Source organism: Strongylocentrotus purpuratus, unplaced genomic scaffold, assembly GCF_000002235.5.
Source record: "Strongylocentrotus purpuratus isolate Spur 01 unplaced genomic scaffold, Spur_5.0 spur5_contig_867, whole genome shotgun sequence".
NCBI classification, from domain to species: Eukaryota; Metazoa; Echinodermata; class Echinoidea; order Camarodonta; family Strongylocentrotidae; genus Strongylocentrotus; species Strongylocentrotus purpuratus.
The window spans coordinates 1,191,102-1,206,044 of NW_022145576.1; the positions used below are offsets into that span (position 1 = coordinate 1,191,102).

General features: G+C 37.7%; 2 protein-coding genes across 2 annotated transcripts; one reads left to right on the plus strand and one right to left on the minus strand.

Annotated features, from left to right (window-relative positions):
* The first annotated feature begins 1,191 nt into the window (after window positions 1–1,191).
* LOC100889416 (DNA-directed RNA polymerase III subunit RPC9) lies at window positions 1,192–6,123 on the plus strand. Its single transcript, XM_030975301.1, is given in 7 exon segments — window positions 1,192–1,286; window positions 2,046–2,082; window positions 2,329–2,361; window positions 2,363–2,428; window positions 3,098–3,192; window positions 4,052–4,109; window positions 5,069–6,123. Coding segments are annotated over 7 exon segments (426 nt in total). The 5' UTR covers window positions 1,192–1,278; the 3' UTR covers window positions 5,198–6,123.
* A 2,389-nt stretch (window positions 6,124–8,512) lies between these two features.
* On the minus strand, window positions 8,513–13,102 carry LOC757051 (coiled-coil-helix-coiled-coil-helix domain-containing protein 2). The gene is made up of 4 exons (XM_001197305.4): window positions 12,977–13,102; window positions 10,294–10,444; window positions 9,606–9,813; window positions 8,513–8,620 (listed from the first exon to the last, which is right to left on the minus strand). The coding sequence occupies exons 1-4, from the start codon at window positions 13,021–13,023 to the stop codon at window positions 8,610–8,612; spliced, it is 417 nt and encodes a 138-aa protein (XP_001197305.2). The 5' UTR covers window positions 13,024–13,102; the 3' UTR covers window positions 8,513–8,609.
* Between the last annotated feature and the right edge of the window lie 1,841 nt (window positions 13,103–14,943).

Here is a 14,943-nt window from a genome sequence, read left to right on the forward strand (position 1 = left end):
CGAATAAATCAATCTTTGTTGACAGTCCTCGTACAAGTAGGCTACAACTTTAAAATGTTTTATTGATTTTTTTTTTTTAAAGTATAATATGTTGTGAAAGTTTTTTCTACATTACTCACTTTTATACTCAACGCCCCTTATATTATCAGACATGCATCCAAGTCCCCCCCCCCCCTCAATATTTTTTTAAATAATTTCATCGGTTTCCTTTCCCGGATCACCCCTCCGAACTATTAAAAACAAGGTCCCCTCAATCAAATTAACAAGAATATTATTAATCAATCGTAGGCTATTATACCAGGGAGGTGAGACATACACACGAGAGCAATTTGTATTACAGGTCGATTGAGACTTGAGTTGAGAGATATATATGCTATAAAGCTTATGTTTCTGGCCTTCTAAAGTGAGAGCATTATGACACAATTATGCTCTTAGAAAAAGATTAAAGATTCAATATTTAATTCATTTTCAATATTCGCAACCATCACGGCTGGATTGTTATGTTTAAAAATCATATAAAACATCCCGGGTAAAACATCTAATAGGGCCTAATTACAAAAAGATGGAACAGAAACAGCGGCGGCAAGTAAAGACAGAAAAAGTCTATAAAAATTGGAAATTTAAAAAGACAACAGAAATCAATCAAGAATGGGATACTATGAGACCTTCATCAAAATAGAAACCAGTTGAAATTAATTTAAAATAAAAAAATTATGACACTTTCAATTAAACCAGTGATATCAAGATTTGTTATCATGCAGATAGGCCTAGAATATGTCACATGCCACATGCAACCCGCTCCCAACTAGAAGCAGATCCAGGGGCACATACATCAGATGGGGCATGTGTCCTCCTTCTCCCAGCCAAAAAGCGGGAGATGGGAAGGCAGGAGAAAGTGAAAATTAGGGACGGGGGGGGGGGGAGGAAGAACGAAAACAGGGAAACAGGAGGTGTGAAGAAAGAAAGCAAAGAGGAAACTTTTTTTTCTTCTTATTTCATTTCTGTGTTTGTCATAGAATTTTAGGATCTCCCTCTCACCCCCCCCCCCCCCCCCCCCCCTGGCCTGAGAATCCTGGATCCGCCACTACCCGCATTAATTTTGTTGTCCCCAAAATCTCCGTTTTTTGATCATTGAAAAAAGTAAGTGGCAAATTTCCATGTAGCTTATAATTCAAAGATACCATACTACTAGAAAAAGAAAATTCACTTACACAAAAACAAAGCTTTGGGACTGAAATGAACTAAACAGGTAGTAAATACGGGTTTACAAAGGCTACTATGGAGGTGTAAGTATTTTGAATCTATTTTCCATTGAATTTAATTGTCTGTCCAGGTATATGGTTGTATTTTATGTTACCATGTAGTTAAATTATTAATAGTATATGTTAGTGAGTTGAAGCAACTGTCATTTGTCTTGAATTTACTGGGTTACAAATCAGTCGAAAATGGAATTCGATGAGCTGCTGAATGATCCGATGAGTGCGATTGTTGTATTTCTTCTCCTCTTACTTCTCCTCCTTCTCCTCCTTCTCCTCCTCCTCCTCCTCCTCCTCCTCCTCCTCCTCCTCCTCCTCCTCCTTCTTCTCCTCCTCCGTTGTTGATGATGATGATGATGATGATGATGATGATGAAGAACTCTAGTCTTACTCTTAGTCTTTCTCCTCCCCCTCCCCCTCCCCCTCCCCCTCCCCCTCCCCCTCCCCCTCCCCCTCCCCCTCCCCCTCCCCCTCCCCCTCCCCCTCCCCCTCCTCCCCCTCCCCCTCCTCCCCCTCCTCCCCCTCCTCCTCCCCCTCCCCCTCCTCCTCCTCCTCCTTTACCTCCTCCTCCTCCTCCTCCTCCTCCTCCTCCTCCTCCTTTACCTCCTCCTCCTCCTCCTCCTCCTCCTCCTCCTCCTCCTCCTCTAGCTCCTCCTCCTCCTCCTTTATCTTCTCCTCCTCCTCCTTTATCTTCTTCTGAGAGATTAGTGAAACATATTTAAGTCATATCTAGACTACTAAAGATGTTTGAAAAATAACCCAGCATTTTACTCTTTCTCTTTTTTGCAGGGTCAAAGAAAGTGCTGCTATGCTGAGCAACTATGAGGTAACCTTAGTTTACCACGTTACCCTAAACAATTTGGCGACAATTAGCTGTTCTTGCGTGTAAACTCTTAGTTATGAAAGCACGTTTCCAAAATAATTCACATTAGATTACAAAGTTGCCAGATATTTTGGCCCTAAGCTATGTATGTGGGCAAGGTCGTTTAAACCTCTTCTCAAGCTAGTACAGGCTAAGACATATTATCTGATGACCTTTGACTTCTAACCAATATACTTTCTATCATTTCAGGTGCATGCTCTGCTCAAAGAATTACAAGCAGGGAGCTCTCAGAGAGGGAAGAAGAGCATCAGCAAAAAAAAAGCAGAACCTTGCCACCATATCATATGAGGTACATAATACACTTTTTAATTTGATTTTCTAAAGCTACAAGAGAAAAAATAGAAGTTAAGCAAAACAAATATGAGTAACAGCTTTAGGCTTGTTCTCTTTAGTTGTAGTGAGTAACAGATTATTCACTTTGGACAAATCTTTCCTATGTCATAATTTTCTTGCATGTTTTGACTTTTTCTGTACATGTACATGTACATTATATTGTTTCCCCAGAAGCATGACAATTGCAAAGATGAAATAAAAGTACAAAACAAAGCAGTATTTCAGAGATTTCAGTAGTAATAAGAATTTTGACAAAGCAATAAATAAAGTTTATACTATCACTTCTGCTGTTTTTGTGAGTTTCAGTTTAGTGGGATAAAAAAATCTCTCATCTTCCTCTATGCTTCAACAAAAAAGATGATTCTGATGAGCTGATTACTGGTTGAGCAGAAATCTATGGTAGTTAAATAAGAAGAAAGTAGTGTTCAGTTGTTGTTGCAGGTTTGTTGTATATGTTTTTTGTCTGTTGAAAGCCAAAAGGGTTTTAATTCATTGCATTTTACTTTATAGAGTTAACCCATTGACTACTGGATTCTCACATTCCCATAGGGCTGATATAGGAGCCATCTGGTGACAGCATGCAACAAGTTAAGCATATATACTTTGTTCTTCTCTTTTGATACAGACAATCAAATACCTTGAGAATACTCCATGTGGACTTCAAACTCCTGAGGTCGTTGAGAAGTTCCTCCAAGCTCTCGCTCCCTTCAATCTCACAAAGTAAGAAGGAAAACTAACCTGTTGGAAATTATTCTATTTTCAGTCATCTCAAATTTCCAGCGGGTTTTTCCTAGTATTTTTGGGTTTGTCACCAAAATGTTTGAGGCTTCACTGATTTATAGTGACTCTGTAACATTGCCTCAGCTTTTGAAACAAAATCCTGGATTTAATTAGCTCATCCTGCAATCATAATTGTAAACCTTTAGGTCAGTCAGGAACCCCATGACTTTTACAAGCCGATCGCCTGTCTGATTATCAAGATATTTATGATTGGAAATAAAAATTTCTTTTTTCATTTTCCTAACCGTTTTTATAACACGACAGTCTCTTGGGGAAAATGGGTATGGTAAAACAGGTCACTCAACTTTTTTTAGGGGGCTTCAATATTAGACCATATCACTGACAGTGACACTGATAACACGTAGGGCCATGCATCTCATATTTAACAATGTTAAACGATGCCTTTAACAGGTTGACCATGACACACACTAAAGAGAAACAACAAAGTAATTTTTTTCCCCCAATCTATAAGCTAATCTGATTTTTTTCCCTTGTTCATTAGGGTTTTTGTTTGAATATCTAAGAAACTTGTTTTCTTCACGAGTTGACTGCAAAACAGACTTGTGATTTTAATTTTGTTTTGCAAGAGTGTCATATGCATATGCGTCTAGCGTAAAGTGAATACGAAACAGTGCTGAAACACACCATGATGCACTATTCAATATTTGCAGTATGTGAATAATGGGAAAAGATATAAAATAAAGAGTAAAGAAAGAAAACAGAAGAATAGGAATACATGCAAAGAACATACAAACCAAGTGATAATTTGTACCATTTGTTATTCATTTCTTCTTTACAGATCTGAAAAACTGCAACTTCTTAATCATAGACCAACTACTTCAGTAGAAATAATGGCTGTAAGTTTTGCTTTTCCAATTCATTATAGTAGATGTAAAAGTGTGTCTGTGCACCTAAATCTATCTTGTTGTGTGGTTATTAAGCACGGTCAAAAACAAATTGTTACCCTGGCCATTGTGTAAATTGTAAACAATGTGCCTGCATTTATCTTTTATGATCATTTGTTGCTGTCAAGAACATTTACACTACCGGTATTGATTTACTTAAATATAAGTCCTGTATACTCACAGATGTTTTGATTTCTGTTAAGAATATTTTAGAATGGATGATTGTCAACGCTATTGCATTAACTGTGTGGAATCTATTTGCATTACGTTGCTGTATCATTTATATATTTAAACTGCATAAGGACTTCAAACTTGTTTAAAGTAGTCACCCAAAGAATCAAAAGTGTTTTGAATTGGTGCAATATTCATATCATTGCGAAGGGGAAGCCTTACTGATCAAATATAATAACTTTACTCTTCAAAATATGTTTGGGGCCCGCAGTAATTGTCTCTCAAAAATATTAATCTTGAGATCCAGATTTTCTGCCATCAGCGGTCCTCTGTAGAGGGTCAAGATTCTTGACATCACATGCGAGACATAGCTAGCCACAAAATTGCATTTTACTCATTTCCATGATATCTCTACGATTTTTAGCAAATTATTCATGCTTTTCAAGAGAAAATCTTTCCATCCATATATAACTTGTCCATAATTATCAGTTGTCGTGAATTTTCTTCGGGTGACTACTTACCAAGTCTCATTTTGTTCACTAAATAAATTGCCATGAGCAGGAAATTTGTTGATACAGACGCACATTTGTAAGGCATTTTGTTCATGTTGTAGAGTGCACATAGAATCAATATAGTGTATTTTGTGCTTAAAATCCCACATTCCAATGATAAAAGAGGAGACATGGGGTAAATGAGAAGGAGTATTAGATACCTAACCAAAACTTCTTTACTTTCTTCAGATGGTAGAGGAATGCGAAGAGCGATTGTCAGAGGATCAGATGGAATCTCTCATCAAAGTAATCACCTCCATGTTACCAGGAGAGCAGGAAGAAGAAGGTGCAGAAGGAGAAGAAGGAGAGGAAGGATAAACCGAGACTTTCATCTTTCATGATTATAACCATCTTACAAAGAGGACAAAAAGAAGTTGAACTAGTAGAAATGATAGAAAGGAAGGACAGGAAGGATTGTGAAAGCTTTCATGCAAGTGGTCACCTCGAACTCAAGGGAGTACAGAAAGGGAGGGGTTTCCCTTTGAGTGATCTCATTGATCTTACAAGAATAACAAGAAAAAGTCGAAGTGCGAGAAGATCTTCTATGAAAGCTCTCATACAAGTGATCACATCCATCTCTCCAGGAGAACAGAGAGAAGAAGGCGCAGAAGAAGAAATGCAGGATCAAGAGGAATAGATGGAATGCATCAAGGAGAGAAAGAGAAGATCTAATTTTTTTTTTTAGTTTGTACTTATTAATGTGAAACACCAACACGTGTGCCCAGATGATCAGACTAAAAAAGAAATTCTGTGGGTGTGTCATAACACTCATTTTCCGCTCTTTTGTTTGATATACCACTTGAGTCTTTAGGAGAAAAACACCTCACAGCTTCTCAATGTGGCTAGTCCTTGCTATTTAATTGTCACCTACATGTAAAAGCAAAAAGGAAATTTGATGAACAGTTTTTGAGGATTTACCAAAACTGTATATGACCCTTTAAAGGGAGAGTATGCCCCATAATTTTTGAATATTTTAACTTCATTTGAATTGAACCATAAGACTAATTGACGGTGTATGTTTGGTATTAGTTATGTTTTGATATAATCAGAAGTAACAGAATATACTCCCTAATAACTGTATTATGAAAATAATTGAACACCAAAAAATGTTTAAATTTCTTAGAGTAGCCAATTCCATCAGTTCAAATATCTCCCTTCTGCCTTTACATTTTTGGTATGGAAATACCACATCACCTAGTTTTTAAGCTAGTGGAATAAATATTGATATATTTTTTTATGTGAAATTTTGTTTGTGTGGATGTTTTTAGTCGGGTGTTGCAATATGATAAAAAACATAGTTTTGAAGTTTGAGTTTTATATTTCTTGTTAAATATCAGAAATACAATGTACTTTCAAGAAAGGTACCTTTTATTTGCCCTGTACATGTACATGTATTGATACATATATTCAAGAGAAACCTTGTCAAATCTAATTTTGATTTTTATGTAATTCAATTGTTATTATGTACATGTATCTTGATAGTCGTCTTCAAAGATTTTTCTCATGTAATAATGAAAAGAATAATAGGTAAAAGAGCTAAAAGAGAAAGAGAGAGAAGGAAAGGGGGGGGGGGGGGACAAAAACAGCAATGGAACTAAAAGAAACCCCATACAAATTTCTGGGGATTGACATCGAAGACAAATTATTTGCACTTTGACATTCACACAACCAGCATTTGGGAAGTGGTCCATAAGGAAAATGTGCTTGAACTGTTGCTGTATACAGACTTGTACCTGTTCTTATTCATCTTATACTTTGAGCTACATCTACTTGTCATCACAACTTCTTTTGTCTCGTTCAATCTCAGTTTCCAATTTTCTTTTGACTCTCCAAATACCATTATACTTTACTTCTAGCTTAACATTATCACCTCATATCTATCCTTCTCTGTGTCTTCTATTTCTCTAACGTAGGATCCTTTCAAGTATCTCATCAATTTTCTTTTCTTTTTTTCTTCTCAATTTGTGCCTTGCCAATCTATTCCCCCTCACTATCATCCTCATTAGATCCACATTATTTCAACTTTTTCCTCATCATTGCTCTCCTTACTTTTTCCCTTCCTGTTTCTATATTGCCATGTCTGTAATTTCATACTGCCCTCTCTTTCATATTCAGATCTCTCCCTTTAATTCTCACTCTCACTCCCCTTTCCATTTCCCTTCCTCACATAGACTTAAAGAAGAAAGAAATGCTACAGGCCATGTCATTGTCAAACATATTTATTTTCACATTCATATCATTGTACAATAATAAAATACTGTTGATACTTTTTCTTTTATGTCCAAGACTGCCATACTCGCTGGATAAAATCAATAGAACACACATAATATTGCTGCAACAATCCTATAACATATTTTCATTTTCAGCTCACAAATACCCCCAAAAGTGTCTGACCATCTGTCCCCAGGCAATTTATCGCAAGGAGTCATGCACATGATAACATTTCACTCAAAACAAACAGAAATGCTGAATTTCTTTCCAAATTATTTGGTTAAAAGCCAAAGGAGATCAGTTTGGTGAGGAGCACATTTCAATCTAAGATTTCAAATTCTCAGGTGTATTATAAACCAGAGACGATATAATTAAATAAATTATGTACATGAACTATAATAACGCTCCCATAGATGAGTGGTCTCTCTTCTAACCTAATAATGATTCATGAAGCAATATGAAAAGTTAATAAAGTTTCAGTCGCAACAACACTCCATGAAATCATGCCAAAACTTGAATTGAATATCTCTGTTGATTTAAACCCATTATTCTAAAACAAAAACAGTTCCTTGGCTTTATCGTGAATAAGGCGATCACTCAAACAGTGTACATGCATGCACAAGTGTGCAAATTCTACAGAGGTTGAAAGAAGGCAATAATACTTTGGGCTAAACAAAGCACTGCACGGCAGAATAAATGAGAGGTTTCCTATTTCATACGTAATGCTGTTCCTTTCATAATACGGAACAATAATGATGAGCGTCTCATTAATAAATTATTCAGATTACCTTTCTATGGTAGAACTTAGTTTGACACACACACAACAAAACAAATCGATTGTATCACTATGAACATGACGGACAATGAAAGCGGACAAAATATACAGTTCCTCAGGTAGACAAAGGAACATCCCTTCATTGCTTTTATGTAAAAATGTGTGGAACAGGTGTCACATGCATATTCACCTGTTAAACACATTTTTACATAATAGCAGTGAAGGGATGTTCCTGTGTCTACCTGAGGAACTGTATATTTTGTCCGCTTTCTTTGTCCGTCATTTTCATAGTGTATGACCCATGAGAGAGACTCTGTAAGTATTTTTGACAGAATTCTGCACTGAATACATGTAGTTATGGTTAAAAACTCCAAATATCTCTCGTAAATGTATGTTTACTAAGAGAGAGATAATGACATCCCTGTGTATATCACTACATAAGGCTCATCATTCATCATGCAATGTCTTGTGGCAGAGGCATGCATAAGTGAACTGATTCACATCATTGACAACTTCAATTATGAACACATCATATATTTCATCCTAGAGATTCTACAATGTATGCACCATTAGATTGATGGCTTTATTAATGAAAACATTTCAGAAAACTTTGATTCAAATCCTATTTGATATTAAAGTAAATTTTGGTAGAATAATCCATTTCATCTGTTGTAAAAGCTGCAGTGGACAGAGGCCAGACATAGGACGATGTAAGAAAATAGAAAAGCGTATGATCATCGGCTGTTATGCCAAACCTATGGTGGAGAGAAAGATAAAGGTAGAAAGGAAAATAACAAAGACATGGGATTATTATTTAATAGAAAGCATCAAATGAGTTGTAACTGACACTAACTGAGAGTACAAATAAATTTGAGTGAGAGTATAAATAAATTTGTGTCTGCCAAGCTGTTTAGGTAGAAAATGTAGAATAGTCTAGAGATAAATAAACAAATAAAATGAAATCAAGCTCCTATTCCTATTAATCTCTGTACATAATAAACCATCTACAATATGGAGAGGAAACGTGAGTTGCATTTTTCACTGAATATTTTGTGTTTATACTTAATAGAATAGAGTACTACACAGCCCAAGTACTCGAAGAATAAAGATACACTCTGATCCAATAATATAGCCTTAAAATGCAAAAGTAGCTTGCTTATCAAACATTAATAATCCTTACTGTTTGCTCTCTTGTAATCCTTAGGCGCTACTGTATGTTGAAATCACACAAACTGATTTAACCCAAGAAAGATACAGTCCAAAAAAACTAATTATATAACTCATGGTAGATAAATCTAAATGGAATGGAAAACTATCATGCTTATCGAATGACAGGCATTCATAGCATTTGCTCTCTTGCAAATTTGCAATCCTTGAGAACCATGTTGAATGAATCACACAAAATAATTTAATCGAGGAGGCGCGATAGGTCAGACGGTAGAGCAGTGGTCTCGGGATCCGGTGACCCGGGTTCGAAACCTAGTCGATGAGCTAGTACCCTATGGTAGGCATTAATCCTCATTACCAGGTCCCTCGGAGAGGACCTAAAGCCGTCAGCCGTCTGGTTGCTTACTTACAAGCATTTATGCTTTCTTAGCAGTCGGGTAAAATAAGCACCACCACATGCAATAAATACAAAACCCTACTCAGTATGAGCACTACTGTACCAACATTCTAGATGAAAAGGAAATTAGCTACAGTAGGAAAATTATCATGCCAATTGAATGACGGAATCCTTACCATTTGCTCTCTTGCAATCTTTGAGAACCATGTTGAATGCGTCACAATAACTGAGATCATTCTGGGTTTCGGCACACTGCATGAATTTCTGAATCTCATAGTGGCAAGGGTTCTGTTGCTGCTGCTGCTGTTGTGGCTGCTCTTGGTAGGTGACATCGGGTTGCTGGCTGCTACCACTACCAGTCATAGCATGTCCGACGGCATGACCCTGTCAAGGAGAAAGTCCACAAAGAAAGGATGAGTTGTGATTTAGGGGACCTAACTTTTGTGAGTTGGTGTTTTCTCAAGCAGACATGAAGATCCATAGGACTTTAGTTGTGTGCAGTAATACAGTTGCCATCAGGGCAAAAATACTTTGAACATTTCAGGGGCTATTTTTCATGCTTGCTTGCATGAAAATAACACTCTTTATTTTGTTTTGCATTGAACTCTATGCAACTTTGAGGGGCTCTTTTATGACTTTCTAGGGCTAATTCGCCCTCAGCCCCCGTGTATTTTTTTCCCTGGTTGCCATTCATTAAACATACAAAACCACAGCACTTTTTTTGCAGTGGCTTCCTACATCTGAATGAGCCTTTTAGTATGAAACAGAGAGCACTGTACCATAGACAGCTCCAAAAGGGATATAGTCAAAGACCTCTTCCTCATAAGCCTGTTTATGTTAAAAATTTGATTAGTGTTCACTTACCAATGCTGATCCGATGGCTACACCCCCAGCAGTAGCTGCCATCTGACCCATAAGTCCTGGCCCTCTTGATTGGCCCATAGCTGTGGCTGGCTGCTGGGCTGGCACGGGGGCTCTCTGGGGGGCAGGCGACATGGTCCTGGGCGGTGCAGCCCTAAAATAAAGAAAAAAATATATAAATAACAAAATGAAAGTTAAAGAATATACATGACCAAGCAGGAGGAGAAAGTTTAAGAATCTAGCCATGATGCAAAGAAAAATACATAGTTTTTCTCATTTATATCATTTCATATTTTGTCTCTTGGTCTTAGTTACTTACTTCAGTATCTGAGAGTAATGTTAGACTTAGAGGTTATCGAAGCAAAGCAAACAAACCAAGAAATAGTCGAAGACAATACTAATAAATACTGAGAAAACGTTTGATACACTTCATTTATAAGCTTTTAAAAGTCACCATAGAGTGCCAGGAGGGTCAAATCTGACTGACATGAGCGCAATACAAAGAACCCACTATTATTATTATTATTATTATACAACTTAAAGTTTTGGAACTTTGTGTCAATACATGTAATGTAAGTTAACTCAGTGTCTGTCAGTGACGCAACTATTTTCTTGTGAAACAACTACTGAAATTGATATTCTGACTTTCAAAATCAAAGTTTCACTTTCACTTCTAACTTGGCTTAGTCTAGAGTAAAGGAGGGGGTAATCCACCATCACCAGTTTTCGGCCGATCCGTTGGATGCATGGTAAAATCCCTTTAAAATACATCGCAGAACAGCATATCTTATCACATATCCCACACATACCATACCATGCCAGAGTCACTGAAGAAGCACATTTGCAATGGAAAATATATCCTAAAATATCACATTTTAGCGATGTAATCGACGGTCCCGCTACCCGAATCTGAAAAATCAAGTATCTTACGCGTCTCTGTAAGAATATGGGTACCATAAAATGAGCTTTATTTCAAGCATTTTTCAGATTTAGAGCCAGATTTTGTGTTAGTCGCAAGCTCAAAAGTATCTCACCGCATGTATTAAATCAATGCAGCCGGACACCCCAACGCACACACGATATCTCTGTCTAATTCAGATTCCAATTTCCGATCATCGCAGTAGACCTACTAGTTTTCGGCCTGGCGAGCTCAGGCGAGCTCCGACGTGGGATACCTGCTCCGCCCGCTAGTGCTATAGATCAGCGCGGAAACACACGACGCGCGTGCGCGCTTCTTATTGACTCTGTACATGCGGCCGGAAACTGGTTCGCTATCCTGATAACTGCCTCCGAAACAGTGAAAATTAAATGAATATTGTCATGGCAATTCGTTATTTTTTTCTGGGATTCTTTTTTTGTTTAAATAATGATAATATTTGCTTCATGATTTGAACAAGAAATGATAATAAATAGGAAGTAAAGGGTCCAAAAAATAGGATTTTGTCTGAAGTGGCCAAAAAACCCCTCCTACTAGTCCTTTGATAGACCGAATTTTCCGTCTCTTTCGTTCGTTAGCCTCTTATTGGGGTTGGGTCGGCCGGCTCTCTCTTTAGAGACGGAAACCGTCCATACACATTCCCTTGATAACGCCACGGCCATTTCAGGTCGTAGCGTTTTGCCCCCAAAATCCCCCAAAATTTCATTTTACCTCGTGTATATCCAAATGTAAATTAGGCCTAGGCTATAATACATCGGTTCCACTTACTAACTTGATTGAAATAATCCGTTTAATGGTCCCTTTTAAGGAAATTATGGGTCAAAATCGACATCCATGTTGAAAATCTTGCAAGCCGTGTTAAACTCTCACTGCCGGAGTCATCTAAATCAATCTCATCCCTTCTAGTCTACGCCGAAGGCAAAAATGATTATGAAGGAAAAACTGTGATAACGCCATTACGAACGTGTAGATGGTGCACAGTTTTTCCTTCATAATCATTTTGCCTTCGGCGTAGACTAGAAGGGATGAGATTGATTTAGATGACTCCGGCAGTGAGAGTTCAACACGGCTTGCAAGATTTTCAACATGGATGTCGATTTTGACCCATAATTTCCTTAAAAGGGACCATTAAACGGATTATTTCAATCAAGTTAGTAAGTGGAACCGATGTATTATAGCCTAGATCTAGGCCTAATTTACATTTGGATATACACGAGGTAAAATGAAATTTTGGGGGATTTTGGGGGCAAAACGCTACGACCTGAAATGGCCGTGGCGTTATCAAGGGAATGTGTATGGTCGGTTTCCGTCTCTAAAGAGAGAGCCGGCCGACCCTACCCCAATAAGAGGCTAACGAACGAAAGAGACGGAAAATTCGGTCTAGTCCTTCGAGTGTTAACATGTTCTTGCTCAAATTTTGATGCAATTTTTTGCACATTTACTTACTAGAATATCAGGAATAATCATAGGATCTAGTCATAATCACTACGAGAGTATTTCAGGTTTAATTACAAGTCGAGACTCAATAATTCTCATTATGTCATTCATGATGACCCGAGCTGATGAGGTTCACTCATATTCATAATCATCCAGCATTGCACGTGCAGAAAATGCTCCACAAGGCTCGCTTAACCAGCCGCCTGGAGTTGCACATGGAAAGGTCGAGAATTAGACAATTACGACATCCGAAGTCGAACTATTTTACCTTCCATAAGTTCCATTCATACAACTATTGGGCAAAATACTTACCGAACTGGTGAAAAGGATCTTCCGCGACTTCTTCCTCCTCTAGGCATGATTGATATTGCTAGCTGGGGTCCAAAAATGATATAATATTTGGAAATCTCCCAGGTTATGAGATTGCGAATTACGTCAGCCGGTTATGTTGTAGAAACCCCATGCGCATGCGCCAGGCTTGCTAACTCGATCATTACGCAATAATATTCTCGTCAGCCACTTGGGCCCGAATTCACAAAGCAAGGTTTGAGCTCATGCAGACCAAGGTTTGAGCTCAAACCTCCTTTTGTTTCAACAAAAGGAGGTTTGAGGTCAAACCTTGGTCTGAGCTCAAACCTTGCTTTGTGAATTCGGGCCACAGAGTTGGAGAGAAAATTTACAGATTTTTTGTCATGGTTGAAATTTTCTTGATTCAACTTTGCTTCATTTGTAAAGCATGTATGTGAGAGGCAGAGTGGGGGAGGGGGTCGGCAGGGTTCATCCTTCTGCTGTGGTCAATTGCCAAGCAGGCACATAATCAATAAAAAAAAATATATACAAAACCAGGGTATGTGAGTTGACAAAACCATGCAGTCCTCCCCTTCTTCCTCTTACTTGCTTTTTAGCATTCGAGATAAACAATGCTTCCAAAAGAAATACGAGGTCGATTTTTAATTTTTTTTTTTTTTTTAAACCTATGGTATTCTTTGCAGCAACACATGCCCCACTCATTTCATTTCCCCTCTCATCTTCTTCTCATACTTATTTCAATTTTTTGTTTATTCACAAATCTTCATAACTCCTCTGTCACGTTATCTCCGTTTTCTTGTTTCTTCTGATCCCCTCCAATTCTTTTAGTTTTCATATATCTGTTTCTATCCCATCTCTATCTCTCTCCCCCAATTACACACACCCCCTCTTTCTCCCCTCTCTCTCACACTTTTTCTCTCTCTCTTTTAGCTGTCTCGATCTCTCTCCCTTTTAGCTCTCTCTCTCTGTTTGCCTCGATTGATCCCCATCATCTCCCCACTATTCCTCACTCACTATATACTTCCTCTTTCAGTATGTGGACCTAAATTCAGTCTTGTGATCTTTCTGTCTTCTGAACATTCAGTTCTTCTATAAACTACCGTAAATGTAATTCATTCACTAAAGGTATGCTGCCCATTGGGTACTACAGGTATTTTCTTTCATCATATCAGAAAATAGACAAATAATTCATGTATGTGTTAGAAAGGAAAAATTGCATTAACAGCAGAAAATAGGGAAAGGTGCCAATAATCACATTACATGGCTGATATTGCATAAAATCAATTTATTTTTAAGGCTGTCATACACAAGATACATGGTAATATCATTACATTATCAAATTATTCATTGCATGAGAAAATAAAAATGAATGTTATGTATATAGAAAAAACTATATAAGCATCTGTACATGTTTTATGTCCATGTAATCACACACAAATACATATAGCATAAAGTACATAATTATGGAAAATGGAAAACTGAGAATAAAGAAATACATGCTGCTTGTAAGTGTCGGCTTGCATGGTGATGTAGATATACAGTAGGCTTGCTTTCAGGACTCCTCAATCCTCTCTCACTCTCACATGGTACACCCGCAAGCTTACTGTATAAAGAAATACATGTAGTATGACAACAATAATACTCAACAACATAAGAACCAAGTGTTTCTCCAAACAGACTTTTTTCATACAATTCTTCATACTATATCTGGTTGATACAGATATGTTTGGTAATATATTTGAAAGATAGATTTTGATAGATGTTGATTGATATATTTTTGACAGAGGTGGATCCAAGGGGCACTGGGGGAACACCCCCCCCCCCCCCATCCTCTCCCCCATCCCCTCTCCTGCCCAAAGAGAAGAGGGGGGAATAAGGAAGAGGGCTGCAAACCTTCATTTTTTGTTAAAACATGACAGCCATCACCAAGTTGTAATACGTATCTAGTACACATGAATCTGGAGTGACCA